At 53.9% G+C, this 16,292-nt stretch overlaps 5 protein-coding genes across 5 annotated transcripts; 2 read left to right on the top strand and 3 right to left on the bottom strand.

Annotated features, from left to right (window-relative positions):
* Positions 1 to 45: 45 nt before the first annotated feature.
* On the top strand, positions 46 to 1,933 carry PV07_02287 (uncharacterized protein). The gene has a single exon (XM_016388888.1). It carries the CDS (start codon positions 61 to 63, stop codon positions 1,858 to 1,860), a length of 1,800 nt encoding a protein of 599 aa, XP_016255816.1. The 5' UTR covers positions 46 to 60; the 3' UTR covers positions 1,861 to 1,933.
* On the bottom strand, positions 1,800 to 2,886 carry PV07_02286 (uncharacterized protein). The gene has a single exon (XM_016388887.1). It carries the CDS (start codon positions 2,674 to 2,676, stop codon positions 2,101 to 2,103), a length of 576 nt encoding a protein of 191 aa, XP_016255815.1. The 5' UTR covers positions 2,677 to 2,886; the 3' UTR covers positions 1,800 to 2,100.
* Positions 2,887 to 3,035: 149 nt separating this feature from the next.
* PV07_02284 (uncharacterized protein) lies at positions 3,036 to 9,454 on the top strand. The gene is made up of 4 exons (XM_016388885.1): positions 3,036 to 5,747; positions 5,796 to 7,612; positions 7,667 to 9,059; positions 9,115 to 9,454. The coding sequence occupies exons 1-4, from the start codon at positions 5,603 to 5,605 to the stop codon at positions 9,264 to 9,266; spliced, it is 3,507 nt and encodes a 1,168-aa protein (XP_016255813.1). The 5' UTR covers positions 3,036 to 5,602; the 3' UTR covers positions 9,267 to 9,454.
* On the bottom strand, positions 3,070 to 4,280 carry PV07_02285 (uncharacterized protein; the record flags this gene model as incomplete). The annotated part of the gene is made up of 4 exons (XM_016388886.1): positions 3,070 to 3,106; positions 3,158 to 3,298; positions 3,388 to 4,067; positions 4,128 to 4,280. 4 exons carry the CDS (start codon positions 4,278 to 4,280, stop codon positions 3,070 to 3,072), a joined length of 1,011 nt encoding a protein of 336 aa, XP_016255814.1.
* A 3,349-nt stretch (positions 9,455 to 12,803) lies between the features above and the next one.
* PV07_02283 (uncharacterized protein) lies at positions 12,804 to 15,918 on the bottom strand (the record flags this gene model as incomplete). The annotated part of the gene is made up of 7 exons (XM_016388884.1): positions 12,804 to 13,514; positions 13,587 to 13,727; positions 13,801 to 14,478; positions 15,151 to 15,238; positions 15,295 to 15,315; positions 15,381 to 15,500; positions 15,569 to 15,918. 7 exons carry the CDS (start codon positions 15,916 to 15,918, stop codon positions 12,804 to 12,806), a joined length of 2,109 nt encoding a protein of 702 aa, XP_016255812.1.
* Positions 15,919 to 16,292: the final 374 nt, after the last annotated feature.

The raw sequence follows: 16,292 nt of genomic DNA, 5'->3' as shown, positions 1-16,292 counted from the left end.
TGAACGTCTCCAATAAAAGATGAAGAGAAGGTAAGTCAGTATCTTCTATGGTTCAGATGAATGCGACAGACTAGTCGATGTGTTCCCTGTCGAGTTGTGACCGTTTTAAGTGCGCATTGGACCCAAGTCGGCGCCGTGGCAATGGCGTTTCCTTACACATTCGTCTCTTGCCCCTGTTCCGACGCATCCAACAGAGCACTGAAGTCGAAGCGATCCTCTCGCGATGTCGACTTTGAAGGGGTTCAAGACGGCGAAGAGAGCTTTGATCCGCGAAATCCACGTTCTGCCTTCTCTCTTTTTCCTCCCGAGCATTTGCTGTACTGCGAAGAATGCCACGAGATCAAATGCCCGCGCTGCGTGACTGAAGAGATCAATGCGACCTACTGCCCGGACTGTCTATTTGAGAGTCCCAGGGTCATGGTGAGGAGCGAAGGGAACAGATGTCCCCGAAATTGCTTTCATTGTCCCATATGCACATCACAGATGATCACCACCTCCATCGGCGATCCAAAAGACGGCCCATTCATCCTCAACTGCAACTATTGCATGTGGAGCACCCTCGACGTTGGCATCAAGCTCGACAAAGCCACCGGTGTCCGCGGCCAGCTTGATGAGATTGCAAATGGGGGAAAACGCAAGACCTCCACCTTGAAATCAACGCCGTACCAAGATGATCCCGCACGCAGGTCTTCACTCTCACGGCCCCCTTTATTGCTGGAAGAGGTAGGAGAGGCTGTGGAAGCTAAAGATCAAACCGAGTCGCAACCTTCTTTAGATGCAACGGCGAGGTTCAATGCCCTGAAGACATTCTACAAGGACCAAATCGCCGAATCTTCAGCGACTGACGCGGGCTTTCCCACGTCTGCCTTGGACATGGCCTACTCTTCTCCGTCATCACTCCAGCGTATCATGAACATCTATACCAACAGAGAGAACTCGCTCAAACGGGCTCGACAGAAGCTTACAATCATGCGAGAGGCTCGGGCAGCGAGCGAAGGATTAAAGTCATATGACCCACAAACCTCTATGCCTTGCGACTACGACGAGACCACAACTATGGCACAAAGAACCTTACAAAACCCCTCTTTCATTGGCAATCCTGACGCCCGCACAGTCTCGGACCTCAGACCCATGCCCACACTTATGCGCACGAAGCGATCCAAGCGCTGCGCAACCTGCAAACACATCCTCACTCGGCCTGAACTGAAGATCTCGTCTGCACGGTACCGCATCAAATTGATTGCGCTCAGCTATATCCCCTTTGTAACCATAAAGCCGCTTCCCGTGCAAGGTGGCTTGTCCCCTTCAGGGCCCGACGGAAGTGATATTGTCCTTGCGGCCGGAAAGCCCGTCCAGTTTATAATGACGCTTCGCAATCCACTGTTCGATGATGTAAATGTCAGTCTTGGAAGTCCTAGCGTGACGCCGGGAAAGCATGGACATCGGGTCACGATCTTGTGTCCTCAGTTTCAAATCGGGAAGAACAGCGACGCCTGGGACGATGCACTTAACAATCCTCCATCTCAGGCAACGGGCGGTGCCAACAACACAGCGGGCGGAGAACAAATCGCTGGCAAATTGTACGACCAGGGCCGGAATTGGGCGAGCGTGGTGATCGAGGTCATCCCGGCGAGCATTCTGAGAAACGAGAGCGAGGAACTGGACGAGGATGAAGATGTCATTGAAATCCCCATCAGAGTCAGGCTTGAGTGGACGGTTACCGAGGACGAGACTGCAGGTATTGTGGAGAGAAGGAAACGGGAGAGGGAGAAGGTGCTCGAAGAAGGGGAAGAGGCGGATGATGGGAAGAGAGAATTGAGTTATTGGATGGCCCTTGGTATCGGAAGGGTCGACTGTTGATGGTAAAACTGCCAGTCGATAGGAGCCAGGCCTCGAAAAGATACCCTGTCCTTGAAAAATTCGTATTTCCAGCCAGTGATCTTTTGATTGAACACCATGCCATTCGTCCCTGTCTTCTGTGTCTGCTCAGGGATGTGTTTCTTTCAGCATGCACTGGCGCATACGACCCGTCCATAGACTCCTCCTACGACGTGTTGTAGGAAGCTGTGGATGGGAAGATCTTCTCGTTCGACAACTCCTTCATACCGTTCGTCGATCGCACATGACCCTCACAATGCCGCCCACGCCCACCACCTCCGTCAGCTTCTCATGCCAGCTCAAGAGCACACTCATAACCTGACCACCTCCGCCCTCTCCAAAATTCCTTGACTGAATCTGACTGAACCCCGTGCCGGTTGCCTGCGGACTCACTCCCTTACCACTAGTTGTGCTGCTCCCGCTAGCCATACCCTTGTATATGTACTTCATCAAGGTATCCCCCAATGCCGTCCCGCTCGGCTGTTTCAGCATCTCCGTCAGTATCCGACTGACATCGCTCTGCCTTATTCCTTGTAGCACCTCCAAGACAGTGGTGAGGTGGACTTGCTTTGCGCCCTCGTCGCCCGCTAGAGGGGCGGTTTCCAGCGCTGATTGTAGAGCTCCCAGGCTGTCACCGGCGCGGAGGAGTTGCCGGACTTGTTGGCCTATCTGTGCGGACTCGGAGGATGTGGAGGGTGCGGGTAGGTTGGCAGGGAGAAGAGTCGAAAGAGGGAAGTTCAAGGCCGAGTCAGGATCATAGGCGTCAACGTTTATTGTGCGCCAGTTTATGTTGGCCATCGTGCAGAGTGTGGTGCAGTCCTGCTGCTTATGCCTGGCAGTTGGCGGGGGAAAGCAATGAGGGCTCGGGATGTGTCTACAGCTGCGTTTCTCGGAGTTGCGGCTGACCGATCAAGATGGCCGTTCAAGGTGCAGCGTTAGGGCTTGTGCCTCCGGTCAAATAGACTTATGGAAAGAAAACACAATGTAGTTGTCTAGTTGTGAGAGCGCTTCAAGCCACGATGCGGGACAAGAGCGAAGTCACTAAATTGCCCACTGGGGTTACGTAATCTTTGCCAAGACCCCCAAGGCTCGGCTGCAGCCTTGCGCCATCCAAGATCCTTCCAACTGCGTTCTCAACACCAACTCTCATTCACTGCGGAGGGGATGCCATGTTTACTACCTCAATGCTTGTCATGCCTTTGTTGCTTGTGGCAAGTTCTGGTTGAAGCTGTTGACAAGTCAATATGGTCCTTCTTGGCAGGATTTTCACAAGTCATACAATACGAAACCCGGTCTCTCATCCTGTCCCTCCCTGTTAAGACCCCAAGCATACGGGCTGTCATCATGCACCGTGGTCCTTCTCAGATCTCTTCGGTATTTTCCAGCGAATGATCCACCTTCAGCCCGATGCATAACACATCTGAACATTCGAGTTAGCCCTCCTGAGGAATGCATGGTTGCCTGGGAGACTACGCAGGAATCTCGCTGACGGGATGATGATTGACTTACGTGTTGTCCCAGATAACCAAGTCACCAGGGTCGTTCCATGGAATGCTTAGAGTATACTTCTCTTGCGTCGCATGCGCCATAAGCTTGTCCATAAGCTCTTTGGACTTCTCCGGAGGCACGTCCACGATATGGTCCATATGGGCGGCAATATACAAGTTCATCCGACCTGACGGTTCATGCTTCTGCACAAGGCGATGTTTGTGCATTGGAAACTTTGTCACATCAACATCCTTGAAATAATCCGGTGCTGCCTTCTTGCGAGACGAGTAGAGGGAATGGGCGCCAACATAATTCTTTTCCAAGAGCTCGGCCTTCAACTCGGGATCCAATTCATCAAATGCCGTCCGCGTGTCCGCGAATCCGGTATTACCACCAGTGTTGGGTGGCGGCAGTTCGTGGGCCTTCAAGATCGAGTACGATGCCCTTCGAGGATTGAATGACGAGTCGACGTGGTACAGGGCATTGCCCTTGTTGTATTGCGCACGTGCGCTATCTGGTGACAGAACAGTATTCGTATCGGGGTCGATATTGCCGGCGTCAAAAAGCTCATAGTATTCATATCGTGGCTTCCGCCCGTTGGTCATATACGGCCTGATGTCGTCCAACTCGCCAAACCGGCGAGAAAATTCGACGTGGCCTTTGTCGTCGAGTCCAGTCTTCCGGAACACAATCACGCCATACTAGGAAACAGTCAGGGCCTTGTGAGTTGCAGAAATTACAGTCTATCTCCGAGTTTTTACCTTTGCAGAAGCAGCGAGGATCTCCCTGAAGACGTCGTCTGGAATTGGCTTGGAGAAATCAACGCCTTCAATCTCGGCCGCAAACGTTGGGTGCAGCTTCTTGATCTGAATCGTCTTGAACTCGGTCTCTGGAGTTAGGAGAAGCCCAGGCATGATGACGACTGACAAAATTCCGGAATGCAAAGTTCCACGCTGGATGGTTGGTCACAAACAGTTCAACGATGCGACAAACATATGGCATGACCACCTTTTCGTCTTATATCTTGTCGAGTATGGACTGAAACACGCCCGAGCAGGCATTCGGCAATTCTCCGTTCATTTTGGATGCATCTGCCGAAGCCCCATATTCGCACCTGTTGACCTCTCGACACTGTCAGCCTTGAGGTTCCCCACAGAAGTCCGTGGACGAGGTGTGCGGGGAAGGTTGGAAGTTCCATTTCTTCATATGGAGGCAATGGAGAAGAAGCAGCACTCTTCGTCCAACACCCGTGAAGGGGATACGCGCAATGGGAATACCGGGGAAATCCGATGCGCTGGTCTGCGCCATACATGCCTGGCTTCTGTGGCAAGGGGGGACTCCTGATTGCTCCCTGCCGACTTCCGAGTATGATTCTACTTTTGGCGATCGGAATACCGCTTTTGGCCACTGGACTTCTGACGACTGTTCTCGCACGAGCTCGTCCACAGTGGCATACTCAGCTATACTGGTCAAGGAGTATATTTCCTTGTGGTCGGAACGGCCGTCTCCGTTGCAGACTCCTTCCATACGTTGATTCTGGTCTCTGGAAACGTCTATGGCACTGCGACATAACAAATGATGAACATTCCCAAAGATAGGGCGACAATCTGGCAGTCAACGCCATTGGTGATCCGAGAGATAATGAGGGCGATTCTCTTCACCGGTAGGGGATCCAGGTCGCCCGATTTGAAATTTGCCTTGGCCGTACTGTTCCAACCTGTAACGGGCAAGACTGGCCTTGAGTGGGTTTGGCAGTTGAGGTTAATGGCAGCACGAAACATGGACAAAGATCAGACGCGAGGTCACTTGGATCAAGTCGCCCGAACTTCATTTCACGAACTCTGCTGGTAGTCACAATCTTCAACCGAACCTTCAGATGGTAGCAAACATTGCCCGTCTACTCAGAGTGAAGGCAAATGCACAGCCAAGGCGTCAGGACAGAGACTGCCTCCAGCACTTTCAGTGACAGATTCCCCTCTTCCACTCAGTCTTCACTACATGGCCCAGGATTCTGTGCGTTCGCGTTGTCACGCGTCTCTCTCAGTGACATGTTGTGAAAATTTTGCTCAGTAAGTGAAGATGGACTGTTGACATTCTGTTTATAAAACCCCGCGCCATTCTTGAATTTTCGCGCTTCCGTCTTCTGCGTCTCTCCCACTTTGACAGGCCTTGAGAGTCGAGCGCGATTGTCAAGGTCATCTTCAAGACCGATACAAACACTCGCTCACCCGCCGCAATGGCGCCTCTCGTTAATTTCGTTCTCTTCGGCCTGGTCGCGACCCTGAGCACCTCTGTCCAAGCAGGACAACTCAGATCGGACATCAAGCGTGCTGATTTGGATATTGACTGTCCGACCTGCGGCAATGAGCCTGCCCATCCTAGTATGTCTTCCCCGTATTTTCAAACCCATGAGTTAATGTGGTGACTAGGTCCCCATCCCTGGGAGGACTGGAGCATGGCCAGCAGCGCGACAAGCAGTTCCCCTGTTGTTCCAACTCCTTTCCCAGTGCCCACTTATGGCGGCGTCAACTCTACCTCAGTGGCTTCGGTTGAGACGCCCGTGAGTGAAGCGAGTCCCGGCACTTCGACCTCGCATGCTTCGTCCATCTCTGTTACGGCAACTGTGGCTTCAGGTTCTTCCTCCCCGGTTTCGTCCACCTCTGTTCCGGCTACCATGGCTTCAGGTTCGTCCTTCTCGGCTTCCTCGTCCTCTGGCTCGACAAGTGCAGGAGTTGCGCCACCTGTCAATTCTTTTTCCTCGACTTCGGGTGCTTCCAGTGTGCAGTCGATCAGCAGCACCAACTCTTCCATGCCCAGTCAATCTTTGCCTGGTGGCACTACAAATGGGACATCCAACACTCAGATGACCTCAGCCTTGCCTCCTGCAAGTATGTCTTCCATTGCTGGCTCAGTGTCTGTTGTCTCGCGGTCAAGTCAACCCCAATCTCAAGCCACACTGTCCGTTGCGAGCGCATCAAACTTCTCTCAGTCTATTACATCATCGAGTATGATCCCATCTTCTCCTGCAAACAGCACATCGAGCGTGGTACCACCGTCCCCAGGAAACAGCACATTTAGCATAGTCCCAACGTTCTCGGCAAATAGCACATCGAGCATGGCTCCGCCTTTCCCGGCTAATGGAACGTCAAGCTTAGTTGCGTCGTTTTCATGGAACAGCAGCGCGCCTGGAAATACACCGTCGGTACAGAGCCCAGCCACAAATCGGACCTCACTAAGTGTGAGCTCACTATCGATCGCCTTGACATCCAATCTGACTGCTGGATCTGAGATCACCACTTCATTCACTAGTACAGTTGCTCTAAGTTCGACGACATTCGTTACTGTCATTCGAACTACAATAAGCATTGTCCAAGTCTCTTCAGTGACTCAGCCTTCCGGTTCTAGTGTTGCATCCTCGGTCTCTGGGTCAGCGTCGAGCCTTGAAGCAACTGTGTCCGGTTCAAGTTCGTCTTCTGGTAATGGCGCGCAGTCGACACCGATCGGGACGAGATCCACTTCCAGCATTGTCTCCAGTGTGGCATCAGTATCTGGGTCAAGCTCATCTTCCAGTGGCACGATTACCCTCCTACCTGGAATCATCATGACTCCTCCCGTCATCACCTCAGCACCAGCGCTGCCCACTGTGTCTTTCATTGGCGAAATGCCGTGTATCTATGCTTACTCGGCCAACGAAACTAGCACGTACAGTCTTGCTCCATGGTGCTGGCCCTGGTTCATCTCAGGGCCGGAAAGCACGACGGTGATATCGGGAACAGTCGTGGTTGCAAGTACAGCCAACTGCGTGTGTCCGTACTGCTGGCTTGCAGACCCACTGTGTTACGATCAAAAGCCGTCGGGTTCAAGCTGTGCCGATGGCTGGATTTGCTCTGTGACCACTTCTGCTGAACAATCAGGCGTCGTGTATTCGCTCCCCAGCGGCTTCTTTTCCGACTCAACCACGCCGGAACCATGGAGTATTACCACCGAACAAGGCGTGACCAGAACAAGCGGAAGCAGCAGTACCACAGCGGTCTCATGGAGCGCTACTCTTTCACATAGCACTCGGAGCATCCAGGGTGGCTACATTGACTTTCCGTTCTGGTCATGGAGTTGTATCGGGCCTCTGTGCAAGGGCGATTGTGGAGATGTCCTCGACTGGGCGGTATCTATGGCTACTTGCCTCTTTGGTTTGGGGTGCAAGAGACCATGCAGCGATCATGGCTGGAACGGATTTCATTTGCCGCCGGTGTGTATTCCAAATTTTTACCTGCGACCTTCCATGTGAGACTGAGTGATGCAGATTCCCGTCTTTCCGCCGATTCCTCCTCTGCCCGTGGCATCTATGACGCTGCCAACGACGCATTGTTTAGCGCCGCCTTGTACCAACAACCCATCCGCAAATCCGTCGTCTGAGCCAACCACGAACTCTCCAAGCTCGTCCGGTACCTCGAGCTCGTCGAGCTCCTGTTCCTCGACAGCATTCTCTTCATGCCTAGACATCTGCACGACTTGGAGCTCGAATGGAACAGGCTTTGCCACTAATTCGTGCAGTCGGTCGTGCACGACTGTTACACAGTGCACTGGAACCAACACATTTACGACGAGTACTGTCAACGCCTCAACAACCGCTCCGGCTTGTACAGTCAGTCCCTGGTGGAATGACCCGGCCATATCTGCTGAGATTGCCTCGTGGATCACTCAATTTCCACCAATCCCTGATAACGCGACGGTTCAATTCAGTACTTTCAGCTTCGCGTCAAATTCGACCCAGACCATGGGCAACACCACCTCGAGCACTACTGCGAGCACGTCTTATTTGACAACCACGACGTCTCATAGTTCGACCATCTCCAGCGCTCCTATCACAACGCCCATCCTTCCAAGCAGCCTGCGAGATTTCACAGTATTGGCCACGGATGACAACGGCGATGTGTACAGCGAGGTGTTCTCAGGCGGTGTAATGGTATCGTCCACCCTAGTCTCGTCGAGATTACTTCCCACATTGGGGCCAAGTGGCCCGTGGACCTTTGGCTCATCTGGAGTCTCTTTGGTGAGCAAAACCACATCGACTCCTCCAATCTCTGTCGGCTCTGGCGCGCACCCAACCCTTACGAGTATGACGCGAAGCTACAGCGAAGTCTCGATATTTACTTGTGACGGAGTCGCCGCATTTGATAGCGCGAGCTGTACAGACTCATGGGGACTCCAAACTGTGTCAACTACTGTTCCAAGCGCGGACGAGCAAACTTCTTATTGTGCCCACTGGACTGCATTCACAACCACTACGAGCCCAGCGATGGCTGGTGTGCTGAACTGTGCCACGCCTGTCAGCGGGAAAGCAACAAGCACAGTTGCCACAGCGTGGAACTCAGGGCTTCCTTGGTCACCGTTCCAGTTGGACACTGGCCCTATCAGCAAGTTCTGCCAGAGTTTGGTAGACCGCAATATCGTCTTCTATCAGGGAATTGCAATCACAGCTGCGTCAAGTTCGGGACTCGTGTCACCAGGAGAGTGTGACCTGTTTCCATCGCATGGAGACTCCAAATTCGACTACGAACTGACGATCGGTCTCGCGTTCGACTTCAACGGGTGCGCGTCGCCAACTGGCACGCCATTTGTGAACGGGATTTCGATGAAGGATTATGGCGAGCAAAAATGCATCTCTACATTCTGGAACCATCTCAATGACAAATGTGAGTCGCTTAGCTTCCAGAGACGATTTAGGGCAGCGTTGCTAACCATCAATAGGCAAGTTCTCCGACTCGGATGCAAAGAAGAGAGGCCTTGGTCAATGGACTAGGGTCGGCGGAATATACTGGGCGGATTGCATGCGATGGACCATTATTGCTGCGAGGAGTGACTTGTCGCCGCCTGACACTGTTGATGGAAACTTACAGTGATGGGGATCAGTCTTCTTCGTCCTTTCTCACGCCCTTTTTCTACTACGAGAGACGTCGAACTTGAGGAGGATGGTTCGTGAACTGCAGAAGACTGCATGTGCCCCCTGCGAACAATGTTTGGCTAGCCGCTGAGCTGCTGAGCTGGAAATAGAGCATTACCCCTTACTGAACGGAAATTTCATACTGACTGCTTCAAACTCTTCGCAATGTCCACACTAACAGCAGATTGTTTCTTTCTTCTCAAGATAAAGGTCTCAGCAACTTATCTGACCAATTCTACACGGACCAGCAAGGCGGTCTGTCACGACGGCGCTGCATCTACTCAGTTTGTGTGCTCCATGTCCTGCAATGCACGTGTCGAACTTGTAAGGCGACTCTCGCCTTTCTTCGTGGAATGCAAGCCACTGTTACCAATTTACCGCCCACATTCCTTGACCCTGTTGCATATACATACCCCCTCAACAAGGTTACCATGGAGGGAGTCAGTTATTTCCGTCGTTGTTTTGATGGAATAGCCTGCATAACGGTAACGTCTTTCTTATACTGTGTGGTTTCGATTGTTCCCGGCATACGCCATTTCAGTATTTACTATCGAGTTCTCCAACATGCACACATTGAAATATTGAACAGGCGCGTATAGGTAGACAGCGTGGTACATATATCAAGACGACCTGGAAGAAAAGAAACAGCAATATGCCGTCTTCATGGCTGGAGGAGGAGGAAGAAGGAGGAGAGCAGTTCCAGCACCGCCAATCAAACAACACACACTACTCGAACGAGGCACAGAATCCCGTCCGTGGAGCTGGATCGACCTACTCGGCGCAGGTACCCAACAATGGCGCCTTCGAGACATACAGGACGTCCTCGTGGGGGGCCAGCTATACCCAGGAGCCAGCACGGGCTATGGCTACAATGGTGTCCCAGAACCAGTCCCCGAGCCAATATCAATACCAGGACCAGTACCAGTATCCAGACGACATCGATCGATCCCGCTGGACCGAGATCCAACCTGCCAACGACCTCACCTACAGCCCTGCGTTCTCGGACTCGCCCATCATCTCGAGCACGGCTCGCCGCCAGACCTGCTCCTCGGATATCGATTCACTGTTTGAAGACACTGATGACTTTGACGACGAGATGCTGATGCCGCGTCGTAGTCTGTCCGAGAGCGCAGCAGATGAAAGTCCAGCGGGCGACCTCTCGCGGCATGAGCATGATCAGGATCGGCCTTCCCCGGGCGGACTCAGCAGGCAGCTCCAGGGCCAGCTGAATGTCTCGTCGTCAGAAGCAGGAGTCGGGCCTGGGGAGGAGGTGCATGCTCAAGGTGGAGATGGCATACATCCAGCAGCGCATGGGGAGCTATCGCAGATCCAGTTACCGGGACAAGAATCGGGTTACAACACATATGAGGCGGCGACCCAAAGCGTCTCGTCACCAACCGAACAGCTTCAGGCACAAGAGCGAGAATCAGAGACAAGACCTCAGGCCGTTCACACTTGTCCCTGTGGCTGCTCTACCGCGGAGTGTGCCTGCCATCCTTCATACTGCGCATGTCTGGGCTGCGACCACACGGAGCAAGCGAGGCAATTGAGACACGAAGCAGAAAAGAAATGGGGCATTGAAGGGATTTCTGGCAACCAAAGCTGCGGCTGTAGAGATATGCAGCAGCGATGTTCATGTCTCCCGGGTCTGTGTCACTGTGCCACGTGCAGTGAGCATGGCCATGCGATGGCAGAGCCGGTCAAACATTGCAGCTGTGCTACAGGTGGTCAGAGGTGCCAATGTCAGCCTGGACGATGTGCCTGCGCCGACTGTGATGAGCATACATCTGGTGGTGAAGACTTCGAAGCTCCCGCGCAGCCTCGTGCAAACCAGGATCAAGCACCAGAATCCTACTCGATAACTGACGATGCACCACCACCACAAACTCAAGCATGGCAGCAGATCGGTTCAGGCATTGGAGACCGGCACACAGTAACGGGTGTAGATGCTACCCAGGCTTGCCGGTGTACACTTGAGGGTGCTTGTTCCTGTCCGTCGGGCAGATGTGGATGTGAGAAAGGGTCTGCGGCAGTCGGAGGAAGAGACCTGGGAGGTCAACACCGAGGAACAGCACAGTCCTGTCTCTGCAGAGAGGGACAAGAGTGTACCTGTTGTCCTGCAGCTTGCAGCTGTCGCAACGCGGAGCCTGCACCAGACCAAAGAACCTTACACGGACCAGAGGAGACTGCCGGGTTGATACGAGCTCCAACTCGGGCAGCGCGCCAGGATCATCGTCCGCTGCACCTCAAACTCGAAGAGCTGATTGAGAATCCAAAGCCTGTACCGTCGCCGCAGGGTAGTGCCCCGATATTCAGTCGAAAGGGATCCATGCTGCCAATACCGGCACAGCCTCCGACGCCAGCATTCAGCCAGCAAAGCTCAATACCCCCAAGCCGTCCGGATACCCCACGTCCTCCCGCCGACTCGACGCCTTCGACACCGTATGCAGCAGATGTGCTCCAGGACTACGTTCAACAGAGCATAGAGCCCGGTTTGCAGCCGCCATCCCAAGAGCATATTCGACAGAGTGTCGAGCCCGAGCTCCCGCCACCAGACTGGGCGCGCGAGTCGACGCCCGCGTATGTAGACCGCTCATTCACACCGTCTCCATTCTCGCGACGAGACACGGATGTCGAGATGAGAGACGCTTCGCCGACACTTCTTCCCGGCGACTTTGGCCGAGAGCTCTCGCTGCCGCCACCGACCTCCCAGCCGGACCCGTCTCTTATTGGCGACTATCTGGCCGTGCGCCCCGTGAAGCCCATCCCTCCCCCGATCCCGGATGGTGGTTCGGCGATCAAGCAGCCCAAACGGGGTGAGCGGCGAAAATCCGCCGTGCATGGCTCGAAAGTCGAGAAGCGCTCGGCAACAGGCTCGGTGGCGAAACCGAAAAGCCGCAACGTGACCAGGAAGCCGACGGCCTCGGTTGGCAAGTTGGTCGACAAGGCCAAGAAGAAGTCCAAAGAAGCTGCTGCGGAGACTGCAGAGGGACGAGAAGAACAGAGCCAGGGACCTAGCAGAGGGTCGCAGCCCGCCACAACGACAGCGGCAGCAGAACACGGAGGCAAGGTCGCAGCCGCGGTGGCAAAGATCGAGCGACAGGTCAAACAGCAGGACCAGGAGAAGACCCTGACGCAGAAAGACGGGACGGCTGTGCGGAGGAGTCGGCGCGCGAACAAGGGAGTTCGGACTTCGTTTGGCTATACTTGATGCCAGCATGGCGTGGGACAGGTCGTTTTTCACCTTTCGTATTCTCTACGACTTTTTGATCCCGGGGATTTCCTCGGTGCGGTGTGTTGGAGCAGACTGTGTGGCATGCTCGAGAGCGAGCTTGGTACTTCGCACTACCCCTAATTCTGTACATAGCGCTGCTCGTTTCAGCTCTTTATCTGGCTTTTTTGGCCCGTACCTTTTTTTAAACTGAGAATTTCAGCTCACTCACGCGGAGAGTTAATCCTCTGTCGATCTACTCGCAACGGGATGAGACGATGACGGTCATCGAGCGAAGTATCTCTGCACGAGGCTCAGCGGCGACTGCGTCACAAAGATGCCTTCCAGACAGCACGTCAAGTACGGCGTCGATTGTAAGATCAGGAACGCACTGTCATCCGCGGCAGCGCGGTTCGCGCCCAGGTCCCCGCACACGGCCTCGACGAGATCCTCGACCTCGTTGGCTGGTTGTTCCGACCGTGCCAGTGAGGCCACAGCGGTTTGCACGTCAATTAAGCTCATCAGCAGCTCGAGGAGAAAGCTCCAGTAGCAGATCAACACGCCGGCCTTCTGCCCGTCCCGGAACCTCAGCTGGTACTTGGGGTCCTCGAGGTCCGGGACGCACACTGGGTCGGTGTAGGCGTGGGCACTGTCCATCACCGTCTCGGTGTTCCAGTAGATGGGCGCGGGGGCGTATGATTGCTTGAAGTTCTGGAACCATGCTTCGAGATCAGATTTGACCGTTGCAAAGTCCGTGACGAGCTGCTGGGCTATTCTCAATCGCTGGACGCGGTCACTCGGACCGGTCAAATCTCCTTGTGGTCCTTGTGCAAGGGACGGCACAAGGTCGTCCGTGCGACGCAATAGCGCGGGAATGCCCAACGCGATGTCGTGGAGGAGTTCCCTCCTTGTCTTCGGACGACTCAAGAATGGCGTATATATCCATTTAGGTTCGGACAAGAAGATAGGACGCCTTTTCTGCAAAGCGACGAATACCTGCATAGCGCAAACTTTCAGTACGGACGGGGGAAAATTAATGCGAAATGGTGACCGGTGGGGTTTCCTTACGGTTATGCCACGGATGCCCGAGAAAGACTGGAGCAGGTAAGGTGACTGGTACACTCCGGGTCCGGATATTTGGAGGAGTTTGAGCATTCCCTCGTGGTGCGTCAGGAAGCCTGATCGAGTTTCTCCCATGTCATTCACGTACTGGCCTTGTCAGCGAATTTGCATCCATCATGGGAGAAGCGGACCGCTGAGGTGATTTTTCGGCTGTGCATACCTCGAACAGCTGCAGCGCTGTAGAGAGAGCGAGGAAGAGTTGACAGTAGCTCGTCTGCGGGTGCGCCAGTTCCGCTGGGAAGCGACTGCCAATGAAAAGGCGAAATTCTCCCACTGCTGATGTGTACGCGGCTCGGGCCATCTCTGTCAGCTTCGGATCCTTGACTAAGAGACTCAAATACATGGTCAGGAGGCTGAAGATCGATTGGTCCATGATGTGCCGTTCGGATTGTTGCGCGAGGGGCAGCAACGAACGGATGCACACGGCCACGCTGGAGCAATCACCCTCGGTCGCCGACGACGGCACGCGATCGCCGCTGAAGACGCCGGTATCGTGTTTTGGTTGAAACGCATCCAGGACTGTCGAGTAGAAGAGTTCTACAGGTTTCGCGGTCAGGGACGCACTGGCACTTAGAAGTGACGCTTGCGTGCTCCGCACGAGTCTCTGAAGAGCCTCCAGAGTCGTCGAAGCAGCCGCCGTCCTGGCCTGCGTCTCAGGGTCTAAACTAGGCTCATAGTGGGCAGTTCGCCGCTGCATCGCAACCCTGAGAGCACCACGATGCGACTGTGTGCGCATGTTCTCTGCATTACGGTGGACGTAGATGCGGTCATTGTTGGGCCCGCTGCATTTGATGCCCCTGGAGACACATCGGTGACATTCGGGCTCCTCGAGACCGCACTATTGGACATGATCATCAGCCAGGGATCTTTCGCATTTGGGGGGTTCGCGCGACAACGTGCCTTCTTGCGTCTACGACGACACTCGTCACAGCGCCGCGATGTCCCAGGAGAACTGGCCATTGTTCCAAAGAGGAAGGGAGGGCGACAGAGAGAGAGACGAACACACAGGACCCTCCCGACTTGGCGCTTTCATATCAATAGCTGCAGAGGTGGAGATGTTCAGTAATCATGCGGAACGAATGGCGATGATGGGAAACGGCAGATGCGGTTGTTATTAATGCAAAGTATATCCGCCCTAGTCCCCGCCCGTCCCAGCGCTAGGACCAACAGGGCAGTCAGCGCGCCGTGCGTGAACCAATGAGGATCTACGAGGCTGCCATAGAACGCAGCAATCCCCTAGACGTTCTCACGGAATATTCAATGTGGGCAAACCATTTCGGGATAGGGAGGACCGCGCCCGAACTCGCGCAACGGAGGGGCACGCTTGAAGCTGGTTGCTGTGTTCTTCACGGGTTGCCACATCGATATTCTATTGATCCTTTTGTGTATTCCCAATGCACCAAGCTGCTCCTCTCCCCAAATCGGACTCTGCAACACGCTTCAAGCATCGGCAGCATCTCCTGATAATGACTTCCACCGATCACTCCAAACTTTTGGCCCATTCACCGACAGTCAAGATTCTGTTCGCAAACAATGGCCAGATCAAGTTTGTGGCCGCGTCCTTCTGCTCCGTGCTGAACCCGGCTGTCCCGTCCGAGCTGGATTTGTTTTTTTGTTTAGCTGTGAGATTCCCAAGGCAGGCAAATCAACTTACATCATGGTCAAATTATAACCACTTGCGTCAGTCAGCATTGGCGTTGTCACATTTGATGATTTGAATCGGGCACGGGGTCAACTCACAGCTCATACCCGTACCGTGCCGTCGCCTCAATGCATGTGTTTGTAACAAGACCTGCTAGGACCAAGTTGCGAATCCCCCGCTGGCGGAGTTGATAGTCCAAATCCGTGTTTTGGAAAGAGCTTTATCCGGTTGAGGAGAATGTCAGCCAGGCAGGAGAGGACAAGGCAGGAAGCACCGGGGCGTCTACCTTGAATTGAGATGCTGCGAGACGACAACATCCCCGTTGTCCGGATTGGGCTCTAGGCCTTCATAGATCTCGGCCCCCCAGGAGCCCTTCTCAAACACCAAGTTCTCTTTGAGCCCCGTCAGCGACCAGTTCATCATCTGCCACCCCTGGAACGAGTATTTGTCCGTCTGGCAATGAAGGCAGTAGTAAATCGGGATTTTGTTCTTGCGGGCCGTAGCGACCACTTCTTTCAAATGCTCAATGGTTCCCGTGGCGGCGATGCTTTCGGCGAGACGCGGGTTCAGCTTTCCTTTTGGGTGGAGGAAGTCGTTGTAGGGATCGATGAGGATGACAGCGGTCTGGTTCGTCATGGTCGGCGACTTGTACTGGATGTTTCCGTGGGAATTTAGACTTGGATGCTTGTTGCGCTGCTGAAAGAGAGGGATCTTGGTCTTTTAAATATCCGTTGGACCCACGAATAATCGAGCTCTGCGTGACTTCGGTGAGGCTCTCAAAGCAATGTGTCTTTCGTAATAGTGGCTGTTTGAGTTCGAGCTTGGAGGCACAATCCAATCCAGGTGTCAGCGTTGCCGACTAATTGGTCTATCCCCATATGGCAGGAGACGCGCCAAAGATGCATCAGTCAACTCCACAAGCCATGGCATACTATCTGTAGACCTGTATTCGGGAACGTCATCGGCCGGGTTGGACAAATCTATTACGCGGGCTTTTGCTGTCGGATCCT

This window comes from Cladophialophora immunda, assembly GCF_000835495.1.
Source record: "Cladophialophora immunda strain CBS 83496 unplaced genomic scaffold supercont1.1, whole genome shotgun sequence".
In the NCBI taxonomy this organism is placed as follows: domain Eukaryota; kingdom Fungi; phylum Ascomycota; class Eurotiomycetes; order Chaetothyriales; family Herpotrichiellaceae; genus Cladophialophora; species Cladophialophora immunda.
The sequence above is the reverse complement of the archived record's forward strand: the minus strand, read 5'-3'. Positions and strand labels throughout refer to the sequence as shown.